We start from the raw sequence: 16,611 nt of genomic DNA, 5'->3' as shown, positions 1-16,611 counted from the left end.
ACGTCAGGGCCTTAAAGGGGGGCTGACTGGCCGCTCCGCAGGAGATGGGGGGTCAAGGTAGGAAAGGGGAAGGGTTGGACCATCCTAGCCCCCGCAGGTGGCAGCCAAGGGTTAGGACGCACGGGGCCAGCCCCCAACCCCAAAGGGCCAACCGCGCACCCCTGGGCTAACCGCTAGCAACTAAGAGACTCTTTGCACCGCAGGAACTGGGGTCCCCGCCGCTCCGCGCAGGCATGGCCAGCTCCAGAGCCGCTCTCCGGCCTCGCGCCCCGGCCTCCCTTCCCCGCCTTCCTCCCGGTGCCCTCCTCTTGCCCTTCCCTCCGGTCCCCGCGCCGCCGCGCGCCCGTGTTTGTTATTGTGCGGGCGCCCGCGGCGAGGGCGGGGGCGGGGAGCCGCCGGAGCGGCGCGTGCCCGTGGGCGCCGCGGCGGGAGCGCGCGGTGTGCGCGGCGGGCGGGGCGGGGCTCGGCATCGCGGCCCTCCCGCCGGGCTCCCCGGTCCGGATTGGCTCCCCGGCCCGGATCGGCCCCCCTGCCCGGATCGGCTCCCCGGCCCGGATCGGCTCCCCGGCCCGGATCAGCTCCCGGAACCGGGAGCGCGCGGAGGCGCGGCGCGCAGGGCCCGGCCGGCGGGGGCAGGGAGGGCGCGCGCGGCGCCGCCGGCGGCCGCGGAGGAGCGTGGGGAGGAGGGGGGAGGAGGAGCGCTGGGAGGAGGGCGAGGGGAGGGAGAAGGCGCCCGCCCGGCTCCCTGCAAAGCGGCCTTATTTATCTGGGCACGGCCTCAGCCTCCCCTGTGGGGGGCTTGGGGCAGCCGATCCTCGCCCACCGGGGAGCTCCTCTGGGGTGAGGCCGGAGTGGCAGCCGGGCCGGGGCACCGGGCGCGGGGTGCGGCCGGGCCCTGCCGGCCAGGCCAGCACCGCCGCCGCCTTCCCGCTCCGCCGGCTCTCTTGCCGGGCTCCCAATGACGGGAGGAAGCCCGGCGAGCAGCGTGGCATGAGCCAGGAGCCCGGGCCGAGGTAAGGTGTGTGCTCCCTCCCGGACTGGCTGCGGGGTGGGGTGGGGGGCCGGCTACGCAGCGGATGCGACCACAGTGCGAGGGTGGGGAGGGGGCTTGAGACGGTGCCTCTGCCGCCCCTGAAGGCTTATGTAACCGCATCCCCTCCCCTGGCCTTGGCTGCTGGGCATCGGGCCCTGTCAGCCCTTCCCACAGCCCCTTGCCCCAATGGATGGCCTGGTGGAGGCCCACTCCCCATGGCAACTGGACCGATACTGTGGGGCGGTGCTTCCTGACAGTATCCCCTGGAAGCGGAATTGCAGGCCCCCAGCTCGCCTGCTTGGGTGAGGTCCTGGACCACAGCTGAGCTCCGTGCTCCCGGCCTCAGCACCACCAGCCCCTTGGGCTGTGAGAGAGGCGTTAGATGCATTACCCTCCAGGTGGAGCCGTGTGGATGCCCAGCCCAAGGGCCTGTCTGCCTCTGGACAGCTTCTGGCCCCGGGCCTGTATGGAGCTGGCACAGTGGGAGAAGGAGGGGACTGAGCACATGCCTGGTTCTGGAGGAGGGGTCAGGCCTTAGCCAAAGCTGGAGGGCCTCGGAAGGGGAAATGGGGGCCCTGAGACTTGCTGGGGAGGGGGGCCTGTCCCCCTGGAGTTTGAGCAGGTGGGGAGAATGGAGCACCGATCACCCCAGAAGGAGAGAAGTCCTGGCTGTTGGAACCTCAAGGAGCCAAAGACCCAGCGGCCACTCCTCCAGCCCCTCCCTTCCTCTGCACAGGCAGCCTCCCCTCTGGGAGAGAGCAGATGGTGGATGCCACCTCACCTGCTCCCTCCAGCAGGCCCCTCCCCACACCGCCACCTCCCAGGGCCCAGTGACCAGAGGCAGTTCAGGCCTCCCCAGTGCCAGGCAGGCCCTGGGCCCCTTCCTCCACCAGGCTCCTTTGAAGGCTGCTGGACAGCAGCCTCGGTGCAGAAGGCCTGAGAAGTCCGGGGTCCCACAAGCCAGAAGCTAGATGGAGACCCATGGGTTCGGCAGGAAGTGGCCACAGGGCTGGACCAGAGCTGTCCGGAGGGGAGAAAAAGGCATGTCCCAGTCATAAACATGGGCTCGCAGGGTGGGCTGTTCGGGCCCCACAGGACCCCAGGATAGCTCCCCCAGTGCTTGCCGCCTCCTCTCTCTAGCTCCCCACTTCAGCCACCCCTCACCTTGGCCCAGGCTGCGGAGGGTCATGAGACATTTGCCACCCTCCAGCTCACACCCACTTCCTGGGCACTTGAGCGAGTCCTGTCTCCCACTGATGAGAAGAAAACAGGTGAACCTGAGGTTGGGGGACCTGGTGCCCTCCAGACAGCCGGGCCCAGGCAGGAAGGCCGCACTGCTGAAAGCCAGGGCGGCATCTGCCTCGGAGGCAGGGGAGGAGCTCCTTGGCTGGCCCCCTTTGGCGACATGGGTCTCTGAGGCTGGCACGGGAAGGGTGCAGGCGGCAGGGAAGGAAGGTCTGTGGGGTCCGTGGGTGGCTCAGAATCCTTTCTGCACATGGACTGGAGGAACTTCAGCAAGAACACCCCGCTTGGGCCACCTTCCCCTCCTTGGCAGGGAAGAGGGGGAGGGATTGAGGCAGCCGCCCCAAGAAGCAGGCACGGAACACCCCAGGCTCAGGCCCTGGGTGCTCAGGTGCCTCAGAGCACAGGGGCTTGGATGAGGCCTGAAACCTCACACCCACTCCCCAAGGCACCGGTCTCACCTGGCTGAGCTGCCCCGAGCTTGGCCAGAAGACCGTGGGAGCATGAACTCCAATCCCTCTGGAGGCCACGTGCTCCCTTCTCCGAGCCCCTGGTGCATGGAGGGGGGGGGGGGCAGCCTGCACCCCAGAAGCATCTCTAAGCTGGGGGCGGGAGGGGAGCACTGCGGCTAGGACATGTGCAAAGTGACGGGGATGCGAATGTGCCTGAGTCACGGGGTTTGTCATGGAATGTGTCAGCCTGCACCACACCCCCAATCCCAAACTGCCCTGGTTGTCACCCGGTCCCTGGGGTTACCACCACGGATCGGTCTATGTGAGTTTTTCTGGCTACCCATGCCCTGCCCAGGCAGGTGTAGCTGGGGTCAGGCCCTCTGGTATTCAGGACAGGCTCTGTCAGATGGGGGTATCAGAGATGGAGGAAGAGTCCTTCGAGAGCGGGATCATGAGGGGTGGAGAGTTTCCCAGGAATGAACAATCCAAAAGAACAGTGTTCCAGTGGTGGACATGCAGCTTGCAGCCTCTGGAAGGAGATTAGGATGTGACGGGGACAATGGGGGGAGAGACCACCAGCCCAGGGTACCCAACTGGGAGGGCACAGGTGTGTAAGCAGAACAGGGCAGAGAAAAGAGGTCACAGGAGGTGTGCCTGGACAGTGACAGGCTGGCTGGGGACCCTGGGTTGCCCCCTGGGCCACTGGGCCTGGCCTGGGTTTAGGGAGTCAGGCAGATGGGGATCTTGAAGTCAAATCCCAGACTGGTACAACTTCTGAAAGTTTACTCTCTGAGCCCTGCTTTCCCCGCTCTGTCGCTCTGTCGGATGGCTAGGCAGTGTGTGAAGGACTCGGCGCAGCAGGGAGGGGTGTGGTGCTGGGAAGAGCAGGACCACTAGCTTCCCTCCCTCCTGATCGTGCCTGTCCCCTTCTCGTTGGGTCTGGCCAGATTATGGCGGGCAGGCCGCCAGTTTCCTCAACCCCGCAGTTCCCAAGGGTCTGAATAACTGCAAGGCCCACCTCAAGCCCCAGGGACTTGGGGGCCTTCTCAGAGACTCTGCTACCAACCCAACCAGCGGCTTCCCTCCCCTTTGGACACTGGCCTCTGTCACAACCGGGAGTGATGAATTGAGTTGTAGCTCCTCCTCGGACTGCCCTCTTCTTAATCTAACCTGTCCTCCATCAAGCCTCACGGGCTTTAGGTAGCCACACCCTTTCTGCATGACCCTGCTAACTGATTGCCAGTCCTCGTCCGTTCATTCATTCAGCAAGCAAGCAAGCAAGCAAGCACTGAGAGGCCCCTAAGCCCTGGTGCCATCTTTCCTCAAGGAGCCCCCAGCCAAGGGGAGAGGCCAGTGGGTAGACAGTGATGATACCCAGCTGAGACCCTGAAGATGCTTCCTCAGTGCCCGGAGGGATCCTTTCGGGCCTGGTGTTGACCTGGGTCTCAGGGCCTAGCAATGATCTTCAGAGGAGGCAGCTCCTCATTAAGCCCAGCATGGCTCTCTGCATGCTGTAAGCCTGCAAGTCACAAAGTTCTGAGTCCTCCCAGGAGTCCCCGGGACCTCGCCCTGTTCCTAAGTCCACTCCGGCTGCCATGCTTCACTGTAAGTCTGCTAGGGAAACACAGAGGCTCTCCCAAGTGGCACCCCGATCCAGCTCTGGTTGAGGCTGAGGGGGACAAGACAACTAAAATAATGGCCACCATCTTCCTCCTTCCCCTGGGGTGACCCCAGGAGCCTCAAGCTCTGGGGACATCCCCTGTAATTCTACTCCACACCGAGGAGCAACCCACCAGCGCTGAGGCTAGTGATAGTACAAGTGTGGCCATCCTTTTGAAAAGCCTCTTTTCCCAGCATTAGCTCCTGGTATTTTTCCCTAAATGGAGAGGCAGCCTCCAGGAGACTGGCAGCTGTCCCTACTCCCTCCTGACAGGAAACTCCAAGCAGGACCTTCAAGCCCCACTGGGTGCAGCCACGGGTACCAGGAAGGTAGGGGCACTGCAACCCATCTGGCTAGGTGGATGGAGCTTGGGCCAGGCAAAGGGGCCCTTGTCCTAGCCCTGCATGGACCTAACTGGCAGGAAGACCAGTCTCTGACCCTGAGCTCACCTTTCTCCAAAGCCCTGACCCCCTGGGCCAAAGTGTGGCTGTTTCCAATTTTGAGCTACAGAACGGGGGGTTCTCACGCTGGGTCGGTGAGGCTGGAGTGTGAGGAACAGCTGGAACACAGCAGGACCATGGACACGCTGAGGAGCAGCAGGGCTGCCTCTGTTAGAGAGGCAGTTCTGATCCAGGGCATGGGGGTAGGGGTCAGGAGGGCTGGTTGACAGTCAAGGCAGTACCCTCTGGCCAGGGGAGGGAGTGGAGGGTGGGATGAAGGGCAGCCAGACCTCAGACACCTCCCCCCTCCTCCACCCCCACTGAGTGTCAACCTGGGCCTGGCCACTCCTTCTGAGGGCTCTCTCCCAGAGGCAAGTTTGTTTCCCCAGCTTGGCCCTGAGGCCCCGGGGGTGGAGATAGGGCTGTGGACGTGTGCAAATGTGAGCTCCAGTGGGGGACAGGAAGGGAGCCTCACCGTTCGGGGCGGGGGGGTGGGGGGGCATCCACGTGCATCCCCCAACTCAGGCACTCCACGTGCACACCCATGGCTGGAAGCATTTCAGTCTAAATCTGCTCTTGAGTTATTTCTCCCCTAGTGCCGCCTCCGCTGCCTCCTCGGGATCTTAGACGAACCGGGCGGCTTCTTGCCTCTCCCCTGCACCCCCCTCCGCCTCCGGAGCCCCTCCCTGCTAAGCTGGGTTTGCCGGATCCGGCTCCCACACAGCGCCACACCGCCAGCCGCTGTCCGCGGTGGAGGCGGCCGGGCCTCGCCTTCGAGCACGCGCACAGCGGCTGCGCGGGGCGCTGTCCATGGTGCTGCACGCCGAGGGCCCAGCCGGCCCCGCCTCGATGTGGGAGGCGGCCAAGGCCGGGTGGGCGGCGCGCCCTGAGGGATGAAATAACGGAGCCCTGCTCCGGGAACACCGGAGGTTTTCAGCCTGGGGCTGCTTCCCTGCACCCAGCAGCCCGGGGGTGGGAGTTACGTGGATATTCTCTCCCCCGGGGCCCAGGAGTAGGAGCCAGTTGTGGCCTTCATCCGTCACTCCGTGAAGCACTGCTGGCCACGATGGCCCCTCCTCCTGTTCTGGCATTAAGGGCAGCCCTCACGTCACACCACCCCTGCCACTGGGAAAACTGTAACTCCCTGGAGCCTGATCTAAGACCCCTGCCCCCAAGCTGCTCTGAGGCTGAAATCTGTGATCATTCCAGTGGGTGATTGGCAGAAATTATAAATGTCATGGATCAACCTGTGTGAAGTCATGAGTTACCTGGTCATGAGCTAGTGAGGGGCTAGCCAAGGTGTGGGAGCCTCTTTTTTTTGGGGGGGGGGGGTGAGGGTGGGCAGGGCCCAGGATGGACTCTAGCGTAGAGGCTCATGGCTGCCAGGTCAGGAAGGCTTTGGGGCCCAAAGCTGGGTGGGCAGTTATGAAAGCCATGTGTCCCAGGCCTGTGCACCCTCTCCAGACATGGAATGCTAGCAAGGGTTGTCCTGTCCAGGGCTTGGAAGCAGTAGAGGGTGTGGTGCTGGGAAGAGCAGGGTGGGACTACCCACTTACCTCCCTCGTTCCCAGTGGCTCCAGTCCCCTTCCACTCGAGCAGGCTGCAGGGTTTAGAAGCAATTTCCGTGTCATTTTCTAAGTGCCTGTTGTAAGCCGTGCACCATGCATAGCCCTCTGCACATGCTGTCCGATGGAGGAGGTAGTCACCTCTCTGGCTTCTGAGTGAGGAAAGTGAGGCTTGGAGAAGAGAAGACCTTGCCCAGGCCACACAGCCAAGGCGGGGCCTGTTTTGAGTCCAGTGTGGGACCGTTTGGAGGAACACAGTGCACAGCCGCCTCGCTGGGTGTCTGGTGGGCGGGGTATCTGGAACGTAGAGAAAGGGTAGCACTGTGAGAGTGCCGCTGCCCCATCTCCCAAGGGCCGTCTGTGGCCTGTGCCCTCCGACACCCACTCACAGACTTGTTCATCCTCACCCGAGGGTATTTTTCCATTGATCTTTTAGAGAATTGGAGGCCTAAGAAGGGGAGCCAGGGTGGTCTCAGCCCCACTCTGGGGAGCCCCCCTTCACATAGCCTTCCGTAACCAGCTCTGCTCCGCCACTGTGACCCTGTGCAAGCAATTCACGCTGCCTCAGCTTGGCTTCCCCGTCTGGTCAATGGTTACGTCACCACAGCATTATCCTCAATGAACTAGGTGGAGGATTAAAGAGATAATATGTGCCCTGACCAGTTTGGGTCAGTGGATAGAGTGCTGGCGTGCAGACCGAAGGGTCCCAGGTTTGATCTGGTCGAGGGCACATACCTTGGTTGCAGGCTTCTCCCCAGGCGTGTGCAGGAAGCAACCAATCGATGTGATTCTCTCATATCAATGTTTCTCTCTCTTTCCCTCTCTCTTCCACGCTCTCTCTAAAAGATCAATGGAAAAATACCCTCGGGTGAGGATGAACAACAACAAAAAAAAAGGGGTAGTATGGTCCAGGGCTCACTGTGCTGATATCCCGTAACCTCTGGGAAGCCACCTGCCCTTCCTTTGGGTAGATTCTGAGCTACAGAACCTCCTGTAGCCACGGAGATTCTCAGGGGCTGGTGTGTGAATCTCAGAGTACTGGGACTACTCCACAGAGCCACGCCGGCACCCCACCGTGAGAGGCCAGCGACTGCCCTCAATCCTTCCCTTAGTCGTACAGCCCCCATGCAGTGGGGCTGGGCCTGGCAGGCACTGAGGGCGGGCCCCAGAGCAGCAAAGGTGAAGAGAGCAGTAACGGGTGAGCAACGTGTCTCTCTCCACCTCTGTTCTCTCCTCTGTAAAACAAGCACCGCTGTGCCTGGATGTGGAAAAGCGCTGTGCGTGGGTGCAGGCTGAGCTCAGTGCACACGCTAGGCGCTCAGAGACTGGCCCCGTCCTGGGCTGCTCCATGGGGGAGGGAGGCTTGCACTTTGATCCTCTCTGTCGGGTGACTCTAGGAGTGTCCTGGGAGGGGACACCCGGGGGACAGGAGGGGGCCGGCTCTTTTCTGCCCTCCCAGAGCGAGCATGAGATTCACTCCTCACTCCGGGCCCTGTCTGCAGAGTGACGGAGGAAGATGTCCAGTCCCGGAGTCGACGGCGACCCCAAGCCCCCATGCCTGCCTCGAAACGGCCTGGTGAAGCTGCCGGGCCAGCCCAACGGTCTGGGTGCGGCCAGTATCACCAAGGGTACACCCGCCGCCAGGAACCGCCCCTGCCAGCCACTGCCCCCACCCACTCTCCCACCGCCCAGCCTGGCTGCCCCGCTGCCCCGGGCTGCCCTGGCTGGGGGCCTGTGCCCCCCAGCAGGGATCCCCCTCGGTGGACCGGCCTCAGCCCCTGCACCTGGGCCCCCCGTGGAGCGGCCGCCACTGGCCACAGATGAAAAGGTCCTCAATGGCCTCTTCTGGTACTTCTCGGCCTGTGAGAAGTGCGTGCTGGCCCAGGTGTGCAAGACCTGGCGGCGGGTGCTCTACCAGCCCAAGTTCTGGGCGGGCCTCACGCCCGTGCTGCATGCCAAGGAGCTTTACAACGTGCTGCCCGGCGGTGAGAAGGAGTTCGTGAACCTGCAGGGCTTCGCGGCACGTGGCTTCGAAGGCTTCTGCCTGGTGGGCGTCTCCGACCTGGATATCTGTGAGTTCATCGACAACTACGCCCTGTCCAAGAAGGGCGTCAAGGCCATGAGCCTCAAGCGCTCCACCATCACTGACGCGGGCTTGGAGGTGTGTCCCGCTGCCGGCTCAGAGGGACGGGTATGGGGCAGGGCTGGGCAGCAGCAGAGCGGCAGGTGGGGGGGGGGGGGACCCAGAGGAAGCTCAGGCACCTAAGCACAGGAGCAAGGTAGCTGAGGGCCGCACCGATGCCCTGAGGGGGAGCATGGCTCTGGGAGAGGTGAAAGCAGGACTGGTTACATAATCTGAGCAACCCGGTCCATAATGAAAATGCAAGTGCCTTGTGCATAGATGATTTAGAATTTCAAGACAGGGACAGGAAAGCAGTTCGTAAGTGTCAGGTCTTTCTGAACGCCGGCCCTGCATGCCAGTGGGGAGGATTTTAGGGGTAACTGGGGGGTGCGGGGAGCAGGGCAAAAGGCAGAGGTGCAGGTGGCGCCTTCTTGGGATCTGGACTCGAAGCATCTGATCATTAACACCAACTGCTCTGGGCACGTGCTCTAGCCAGGCCCTGGGCTCCCGGTTCCCTGTACCCTGCCTCCTCTTTCAGTGTGGCTGAGGTGTGACAGGAATGCGATAAAGGGCACTTATCCAAGAGTACAGCTCCATGTATGTTCACACGGAGGACAGGGTTCCTTCTACCCGATCTCCTGTTCTCCTCACCATGCCCCATGGGGAGGGGCACACCCAGGGAACCACGGTGAGTTTGAAGGTCACGCCCCCTGGCCCGCCCACAGGTGATGCTGGAGCAGATGCAGGGCGTGGTCCGCCTGGAGCTGTCCGGCTGCAACGACTTCACCGAGGCGGGGCTGTGGTCCAGCCTGAGCGCCCGCATCACCTCGCTGAGCGTGAGTGACTGCATCAACGTGGCGGACGACGCCATCGCGGCCATCTCGCAGCTGCTGCCCAACCTGGCCGAGCTGAGCTTGCAGGCCTACCACGTGACGGACACGGCGCTGGCCTACTTCACGGCGCGCCAGGGCCACAGCACCCACACGCTGCGCCTGCTCTCCTGCTGGGAGATCACCAACCACGGCGTGGTCAACGTGGTGCACAGCCTGCCCAACCTCACGGCGCTGAGCCTCTCGGGCTGCTCGAAGGTCACGGATGACGGCGTCGAGCTCGTGGCCGAGAACCTGCGCAAGCTGCGCAGCCTCGACCTCTCGTGGTGCCCGCGCATCACCGACATGGCGCTGGAGTACGTGGCCTGCGACCTGCACCGGCTGGAGGAGCTGGTGCTGGACAGGTATGTGCGTCCGCCCCCACCCCCGGGCCACGGGGGCGGGATGGGGCTGTAAGTAGGGGGGGCTGCAGCAGGGTTGGGAGCGGGGGGGGGGAGGGGCCTGGTGTGGGTGACATGGGGGCTATGGGAAGGAAGGCAGGGGGTGAGTTCACACCAGGGGACCCCAGGAAAAGGAGTGTGGGCTTGGAGCTGAGGGAACAGCAGTGTACTGGAAGTGGACAGCCCCACTCTGTTGCACCAACAGGTGTGTGCGCATCACGGACACTGGCCTCAGCTACTTATCTACCATGTCGTCCCTCCGCAGCCTCTACCTGCGATGGTGCTGCCAGGTACCGGCCCTCTGCGCCTCTGGATGTTGGGAAGTAGGCGGGGGAGGAGGGGGGCTCAGGGAATGCCCCGGCCCACAGCCCTCTGATCTGCTTCCGGCCCACTCAGATCCTGTAAGGAAGTCTGGGATCCCTCCGTACCCAGCGGCCGGCCGACATAAACAGAATGTGCGGCGCCCCCAGGGCCCTCAACGGCTTTCCCCAGCTGCCTCCTGGCTCCGTGGGGCGCTGAGAAACCCGAGTTTTGAACCCCGCTCCCTGCCCCTCCAGCAGTTCCAGGCCAGCGGCCTGACCCCAGGAGTGGGGCTCCTACAGGGCCGAGCAGAATAGTTAACTCGCTCCGCCCTCCCGCCCAGGTGCAGGACTTCGGGCTGAAGCACCTCCTGGCCATGAGGAGTTTGCGGCTCCTGTCTGTGGCAGGTGAGACTACCCCCGGCGCCCTCCTGGACAGTGATCACACACACACACACACACACACACACACACACCCCGGCCGCCCTCCTGGACAGTGATCACACTCACACACACTCACACACACACACACACACCCCGGCCACCCTCCTGGACAGTGATCACACTCACACACACACACACACACACACACACCTCGGCCGCCCTCCTGGGCAGTGATCACACTCACACACACACACACACACACACACACACTCATACCCCGGCCGCCCTCCTGGACAGTGATCTCACACACACACATACACACACTCACACCCTGGCCGCCCTCCTGGGCAGTGATCACACTCACACACACACACACACACACACTCACACCCTGGCCGCCCTCCTGGGCAGTGATCACACTCACACACACACACACACACACACTCACACCCTGGCCGCCCTCCTGGGCAGTGATCACACTCACACACACACACACACACACACTCACACCCTGGCCGCCCTCCTGGACAGTGATCACACTCACACACACACACACACTCACACCCCGGCGCCCTCCTGGACAGTGATCACACTCACACACACACACACACACACTCACACCCTGGCCGCCCTCCTGGACAGTGATCACACTCACACACACACACACACTCACACCCCGGCGCCCTCCTGGACAGTGATCACACTCACACACACACACACACACACTCACACCCCGGCGCCCTCCTGGACAGTGATCACACACACACACACACACACTCACACCCTGGCCGCCCTCCTGGGCAGTGATCACACTCACACACACACACACACACACTCACACCCTGGCCGCCCTCCTGGACAGTGATCACACTCAAACACACACACACACTCACACCCCGGCCGCTCTCCTGGATAGTGATCACACACACACACACACACACACACACACACACCCCGGCCGCCCTCCTGGACAGTGATCACACTCACACACACACACACACCCCGGCCGCCCTCCTGGACAGTGATCACACTCACACACACACACACACACACACACACCCCGGCCGCCCTCCTGGGCAGTGATCACACTCACACACACACACACACACACTCACACCCCGGCGCCCTCCTGGACAGTGATCACACTCACACACACTCACACACACACACACACACCCCGGCCACCCTCCTGGACAGTGATCACACTCACACACACACACACACACACACACACCTCGGCCGCCCTCCTGGGCAGTGATCACACTCACACTCACACACACACACACACACACACACACACTCATACCCCGGCCGCCCTCCTGGACAGTGATCTCACACACACACATACACACACTCACACCCTGGCCGCCCTCCTGGGCAGTGATCACACTCACACACACACACACACACACTCACACCCTGGCCGCCCTCCTGGGCAGTGATCACACTCACACACACACACACACACACACTCACACCCTGGCCGCCCTCCTGGGCAGTGATCACACTCACACACACACACACACACACACTCACACCCTGGCCGCCCTCCTGGACAGTGATCTCACACTCACACACACACACACACTCACACCCCGGCGCCCTCCTGGACAGTGATCACACTCACACACACACACACACACACTCACACCCTGGCCGCCCTCCTGGACAGTGATCACACTCACACACACACACACACTCACACCCCGGCGCCCTCCTGGACAGTGATCACACTCACACACACACACACACACACTCACACCCCGGCGCCCTCCTGGACAGTGATCACACACACACACACACACACTCACACCCTGGCCGCCCTCCTGGGCAGTGATCACACTCACACACACACACACACACACTCACACCCTGGCCGCCCTCCTGGACAGTGATCACACTCAAACACACACACACACTCACACCCCGGCCGCTCTCCTGGATAGTGATCACACACACACACACACACACACACACACACCCCGGCCGCCCTCCTGGACAGTGATCACACTCACACACACACACACACCCCGGCCGCCCTCCTGGACAGTGATCACACTCACACACACACACACACACACACACACCCCCGGCCGCCCTCCTGGGCAGTGATCACACTCACACACACACACACACACACTCACACCCCGGCGCCCTCCTGGACAGTGATCACACTCACACACACTCACACACACACACACACACCCCGGCCACCCTCCTGGACAGTGATCACACTCACACACACACACACACACACACACACCTCGGCCGCCCTCCTGGGCAGTGATCACACTCACACACACACACACACACACACACACTCATACCCCGGCCGCCCTCCTGGACAGTGATCTCACACACACACATACACACACTCACACCCTGGCCGCCCTCCTGGGCAGTGATCACACTCACACACACACACACACACACTCACACCCTGGCCGCCCTCCTGGGCAGTGATCACACTCACACACACACACACACACACACTCACACCCTGGCCGCCCTCCTGGGCAGTGATCACACTCACACACACACACACACACACACTCACACCCTGGCCGCCCTCCTGGACAGTGATCACACTCACACACACACACACACTCACACCCCGGCGCCCTCCTGGACAGTGATCACACTCACACACACACACACACACACTCACACCCTGGCCGCCCTCCTGGGCAGTGATCACACTCACACACACACACACACACACTCACACCCTGGCCGCCCTCCTGGACAGTGATCACACTCACACACACACACACACTCACACCCCGGCGCCCTCCTGGACAGTGATCACACTCACACACACACACACACACACTCACACCCCGGCGCCCTCCTGGACAGTGATCACACACACACACACACACACTCACACCCTGGCCGCCCTCCTGGGCAGTGATCACACTCACACACACACACACACACACTCACACCCTGGCCGCCCTCCTGGACAGTGATCACACTCAAACACACACACACACTCACACCCCGGCCGCTCTCCTGGATAGTGATCACACACACACACACACACACACACACACACCCCGGCCGCCCTCCTGGACAGTGATCACACTCACACACACACACACACACACACACACCCCGGCCGCCCTCCTGGGCAGTGATCACACTCACACACACACACACACACACTCACACCCCGGCGCCCTCCTGGACAGTGATCACACACACACACACACACTCACACCCCGGCCGCCCTCCTGGATAGTGATCACACACACACACACACACACACACACACACTCACACCCTGGCCGCCCTCCTGGACAGTGATCACACACACACACATACACACACACTCACACCCCGGCCGCCCTCCTGGACAGTGATCACACACACACACACTCACACCCCGGCCGCCCTCCTGGACAGTGATCACACACACACATACACACACACTCACACCCCGGCCGCCCTCCTGGACAGTGATCACACACACACACACTCACACCCCGGCCGCCCTCCTGGACAGTGATCACACTCACACACACACACACACACACCCCGGCCGCCCTCTTGAGCAGTGATCACACGCACACGCACACACACACTTTGCCCGCCTCCACCAAACCCGCGGGGTCCCTTGTGCGGATCCAGGTCCCGGCCATCAGAGGGAGATCCCGGCAGGCCCCAGCCCGCCCAGCTCAGGCTGGCCCCGCCCCCACCCGCCGCCCTCCCCCGGCCCCGCCCACTCAGCCGCCCGGTCCCCGCAGGATGCCCGCTGCTGACCACCACCGGGCTGTCGGGCCTGGTGCAGCTGCAGGAGCTGGAGGAGCTGGAGCTGACCAACTGCCCCGGGGCCACCCCCGAACTCTTCAAGTACTTCTCGCAGCACCTGCCCCGCTGCCTCGTCATCGAGTAGCGAGGGTCCCCTCGCCCCCGTCGCTGGAACCCGCCTAGCTCTGGGCGGGGCCCCGAGGGCGCTCCTCGGACCACTTTCCCCGCACTTCCTTGTCCGGCGCGGGAGGTCCAGCGAAGCAAGGGAAAGCCCTGCCCCGCGGCCCTCCGCTGCCCTCCGGGGCCCGCCCAGGCCGGGAGAAGCGGGGAAACGGGTGGCGCCCGCCCCACGCACGCACGCACACTCGGGGATTTGTGCATGCCCCTCGTGCCCGCCCTGCACGCCCACCCTCCGCAGCCACTTCCCTCAAATCGCACGCCCACTGGGGGCGGGGGTGGGGGCGGGGCCTGGGCCTGGGAGGCGTTCTAAGCTCTCACCGTCCTCATCGCCTTCCCCACCTCACTCCCCTCTGACTCCCCGGCTGTCCTTCCCGTCTCGGGAAGGGGCCCGGTGGGATTGAGGGGGGCTGGGTCTCCCAGGACACGGGGGCCCGGAAGAGCCCCATGGGCTGCCTGCATCTTCCACCGCACCTCACGTAGAGCCCTCCAGGGGGTGCGAGGGGAAACAGGCCGCCGCCAAAGCCATGGCCCTCCAAGGAGCCCAAGTCCCGCCCGCCCTTCCCCCACTTCACTCCAGCCTGACCTAAGCCACCTCCCCTCTTCTTTGGCACTGTGTGAGACAGTCTCCTGCTTGCCCATCCCTACCCCCAGGCCTACAAGTCCCTAGGCCCTGCCAGACTGGGGCTGAATTAGGTTGGGAGCGGTGCAGAATGGGTGACAATGACCTTGGCACAATCAACATTAGCCCAACCAGCTCTGTCCATCTCAACCCAGAGGTGGTACAGCTACCTTGGGAGACCCTGGAGCAAGCCTCAGGGCCCACAGGCCTTGGGAGCAGTCCCGGGTGGACCCTTCACTGCACCCCTGTAGCTAGCTAGGCCCAGGCCTCCCAGTGACACACTTCACCTTGGCCAGGTCTCTCTATATTAGAAACTGGAAAAGTGGGCCCCAGTCCAGGCTCAGGGTCAGCAGCAGCCAGCTTCCAGCAGCCAGCACACCCTTAGCGCCCAGAGGGAGGGAGGGCTCATTTCTAGCCACCCCCACCCCTCCCCAGCTGCCCGAACTTTTGCTGGCCCTATTGGGCCCTGGCCATGATCTGTCAGATCCCAACACTTGGAAGTCCTAGGGGATGCTGGCACATCATGGCAATTGCTGAGGAGGGGGGCTGGGACCCCTTTCCATCCCAACCTTGAACCCCAGGAGATACAGTGCCCACACCTAATCTTGGGACATCCTGCCCACCCACCCCAATCTGGTTGGAAGAGAGTAACCAGTTCGAGAGAGAGAGAGAGAGAGAGAGAGAGAGAGAGAGAGAGAGAGGGAGGGAGGGAACAAGAGATACTATTGAAGCATAGAAACAGTTCAACAGCCCAAAGATCTTCCTGCCCCTGGAGTGCTCGCAGAGGCTCCTGGGCTGAAGTGGTGAGGAGCCAGTTTCTTTAGCCCCTCCCACAGCTCCTTCGTGAGAGGTGGCCGCTGTCCACTTGTCCAAAGTATTAATGCAACTGAAGCTGTGATATTTCCAACGACTGTAGAAGGAAAGATTAAGGGGAGAGAGGAAAACAAAACCAACCAACCCCTAAAATCATTTTCTTATTGTACATAATGACCTCATTCTCCTGTATATGCGGAAGATATAACCTTATATTTGGTAAGTGTTTCTTGTGCTATTTTATCACGTGACCTGTTTATAAAAATATATATTAAAAAGGTTGTAAAAACATGTGTCTGAGTTGTTTTTAGGTAATCAAGCTATGATGGGGAAGGTATATCTGCCTGAGGGGCCTATGTCTCTGGATTCTTGTGCACCTCTCCACTTCTCAAACTTGTTGTTTTCTTTGTTTTTTAAATATTTTATTGATTTTTTACAGAGAGGAAGAAAGAGGGATAGAGAGTTAGAAACATCAATGAGAGAGAATCATCAGTCAGCTGCCTCTTGCACACCCTCTACTGGGGATGTGCCCGCAACCAAGGTACATGCCCTTGACCGGAATCGAACTTGGGACCTTTCAGTCCGCAGGCCGATGCTCTATCCACTGAGCCAAACCGGTTTCAGCAAACTTGTTAGTTTTTTCAACAAATATAGAGTCTGGGTGCTATGGTGCTGACCAAACAGGGAAGGTTCCTAAGCTCTCTGGTTCAGGGCAAAAATGAACCTTGTTTTATGCACAAAGTAAATGAGTTTAAGAGAGGGGCTGGAGCTAAAACTCC

At 61.8% G+C, this 16,611-nt stretch overlaps 1 protein-coding gene across 3 annotated transcripts; it reads left to right on the top strand.

Annotated features, from left to right (window-relative positions):
• The first annotated feature begins 679 nt into the window (after positions 1 to 679).
• Positions 680 to 15,693, top strand: FBXL16 (F-box and leucine rich repeat protein 16). 3 transcript variants are annotated; one of them, XM_045570341.1, is made up of 6 exons: positions 681 to 1,018; positions 7,895 to 8,553; positions 9,240 to 9,748; positions 9,990 to 10,074; positions 10,428 to 10,491; positions 14,217 to 15,693. In XM_045570341.1, exons 2-6 carry the CDS (start codon positions 7,909 to 7,911, stop codon positions 14,363 to 14,365), a joined length of 1,452 nt encoding a protein of 483 aa, XP_045426297.1. In that variant the 5' UTR covers positions 681 to 1,018; positions 7,895 to 7,908; the 3' UTR covers positions 14,366 to 15,693. The 3 variants fall into 3 exon arrangements, with proteins under 3 accessions (XP_036316268.1, XP_045426297.1, XP_036316266.1); XM_036460373.2 differs by having other exon boundaries at positions 682 to 1,013; XM_036460375.2 differs by lacking the exons at positions 10,428 to 10,491; positions 14,217 to 15,693 and adding an exon at positions 10,181 to 10,394 and having other exon boundaries at positions 680 to 1,013.
• The last annotated feature ends 918 nt before the right edge of the window (positions 15,694 to 16,611 follow it).

This window comes from Pipistrellus kuhlii, unplaced genomic scaffold (assembly GCF_014108245.1).
Source record: "Pipistrellus kuhlii isolate mPipKuh1 unplaced genomic scaffold, mPipKuh1.p scaffold_m20_p_31, whole genome shotgun sequence".
Taxonomy (NCBI): Eukaryota; Metazoa; Chordata; class Mammalia; order Chiroptera; family Vespertilionidae; genus Pipistrellus; species Pipistrellus kuhlii.
This window is presented reverse-complemented; position numbering and strand designations above follow the sequence as displayed.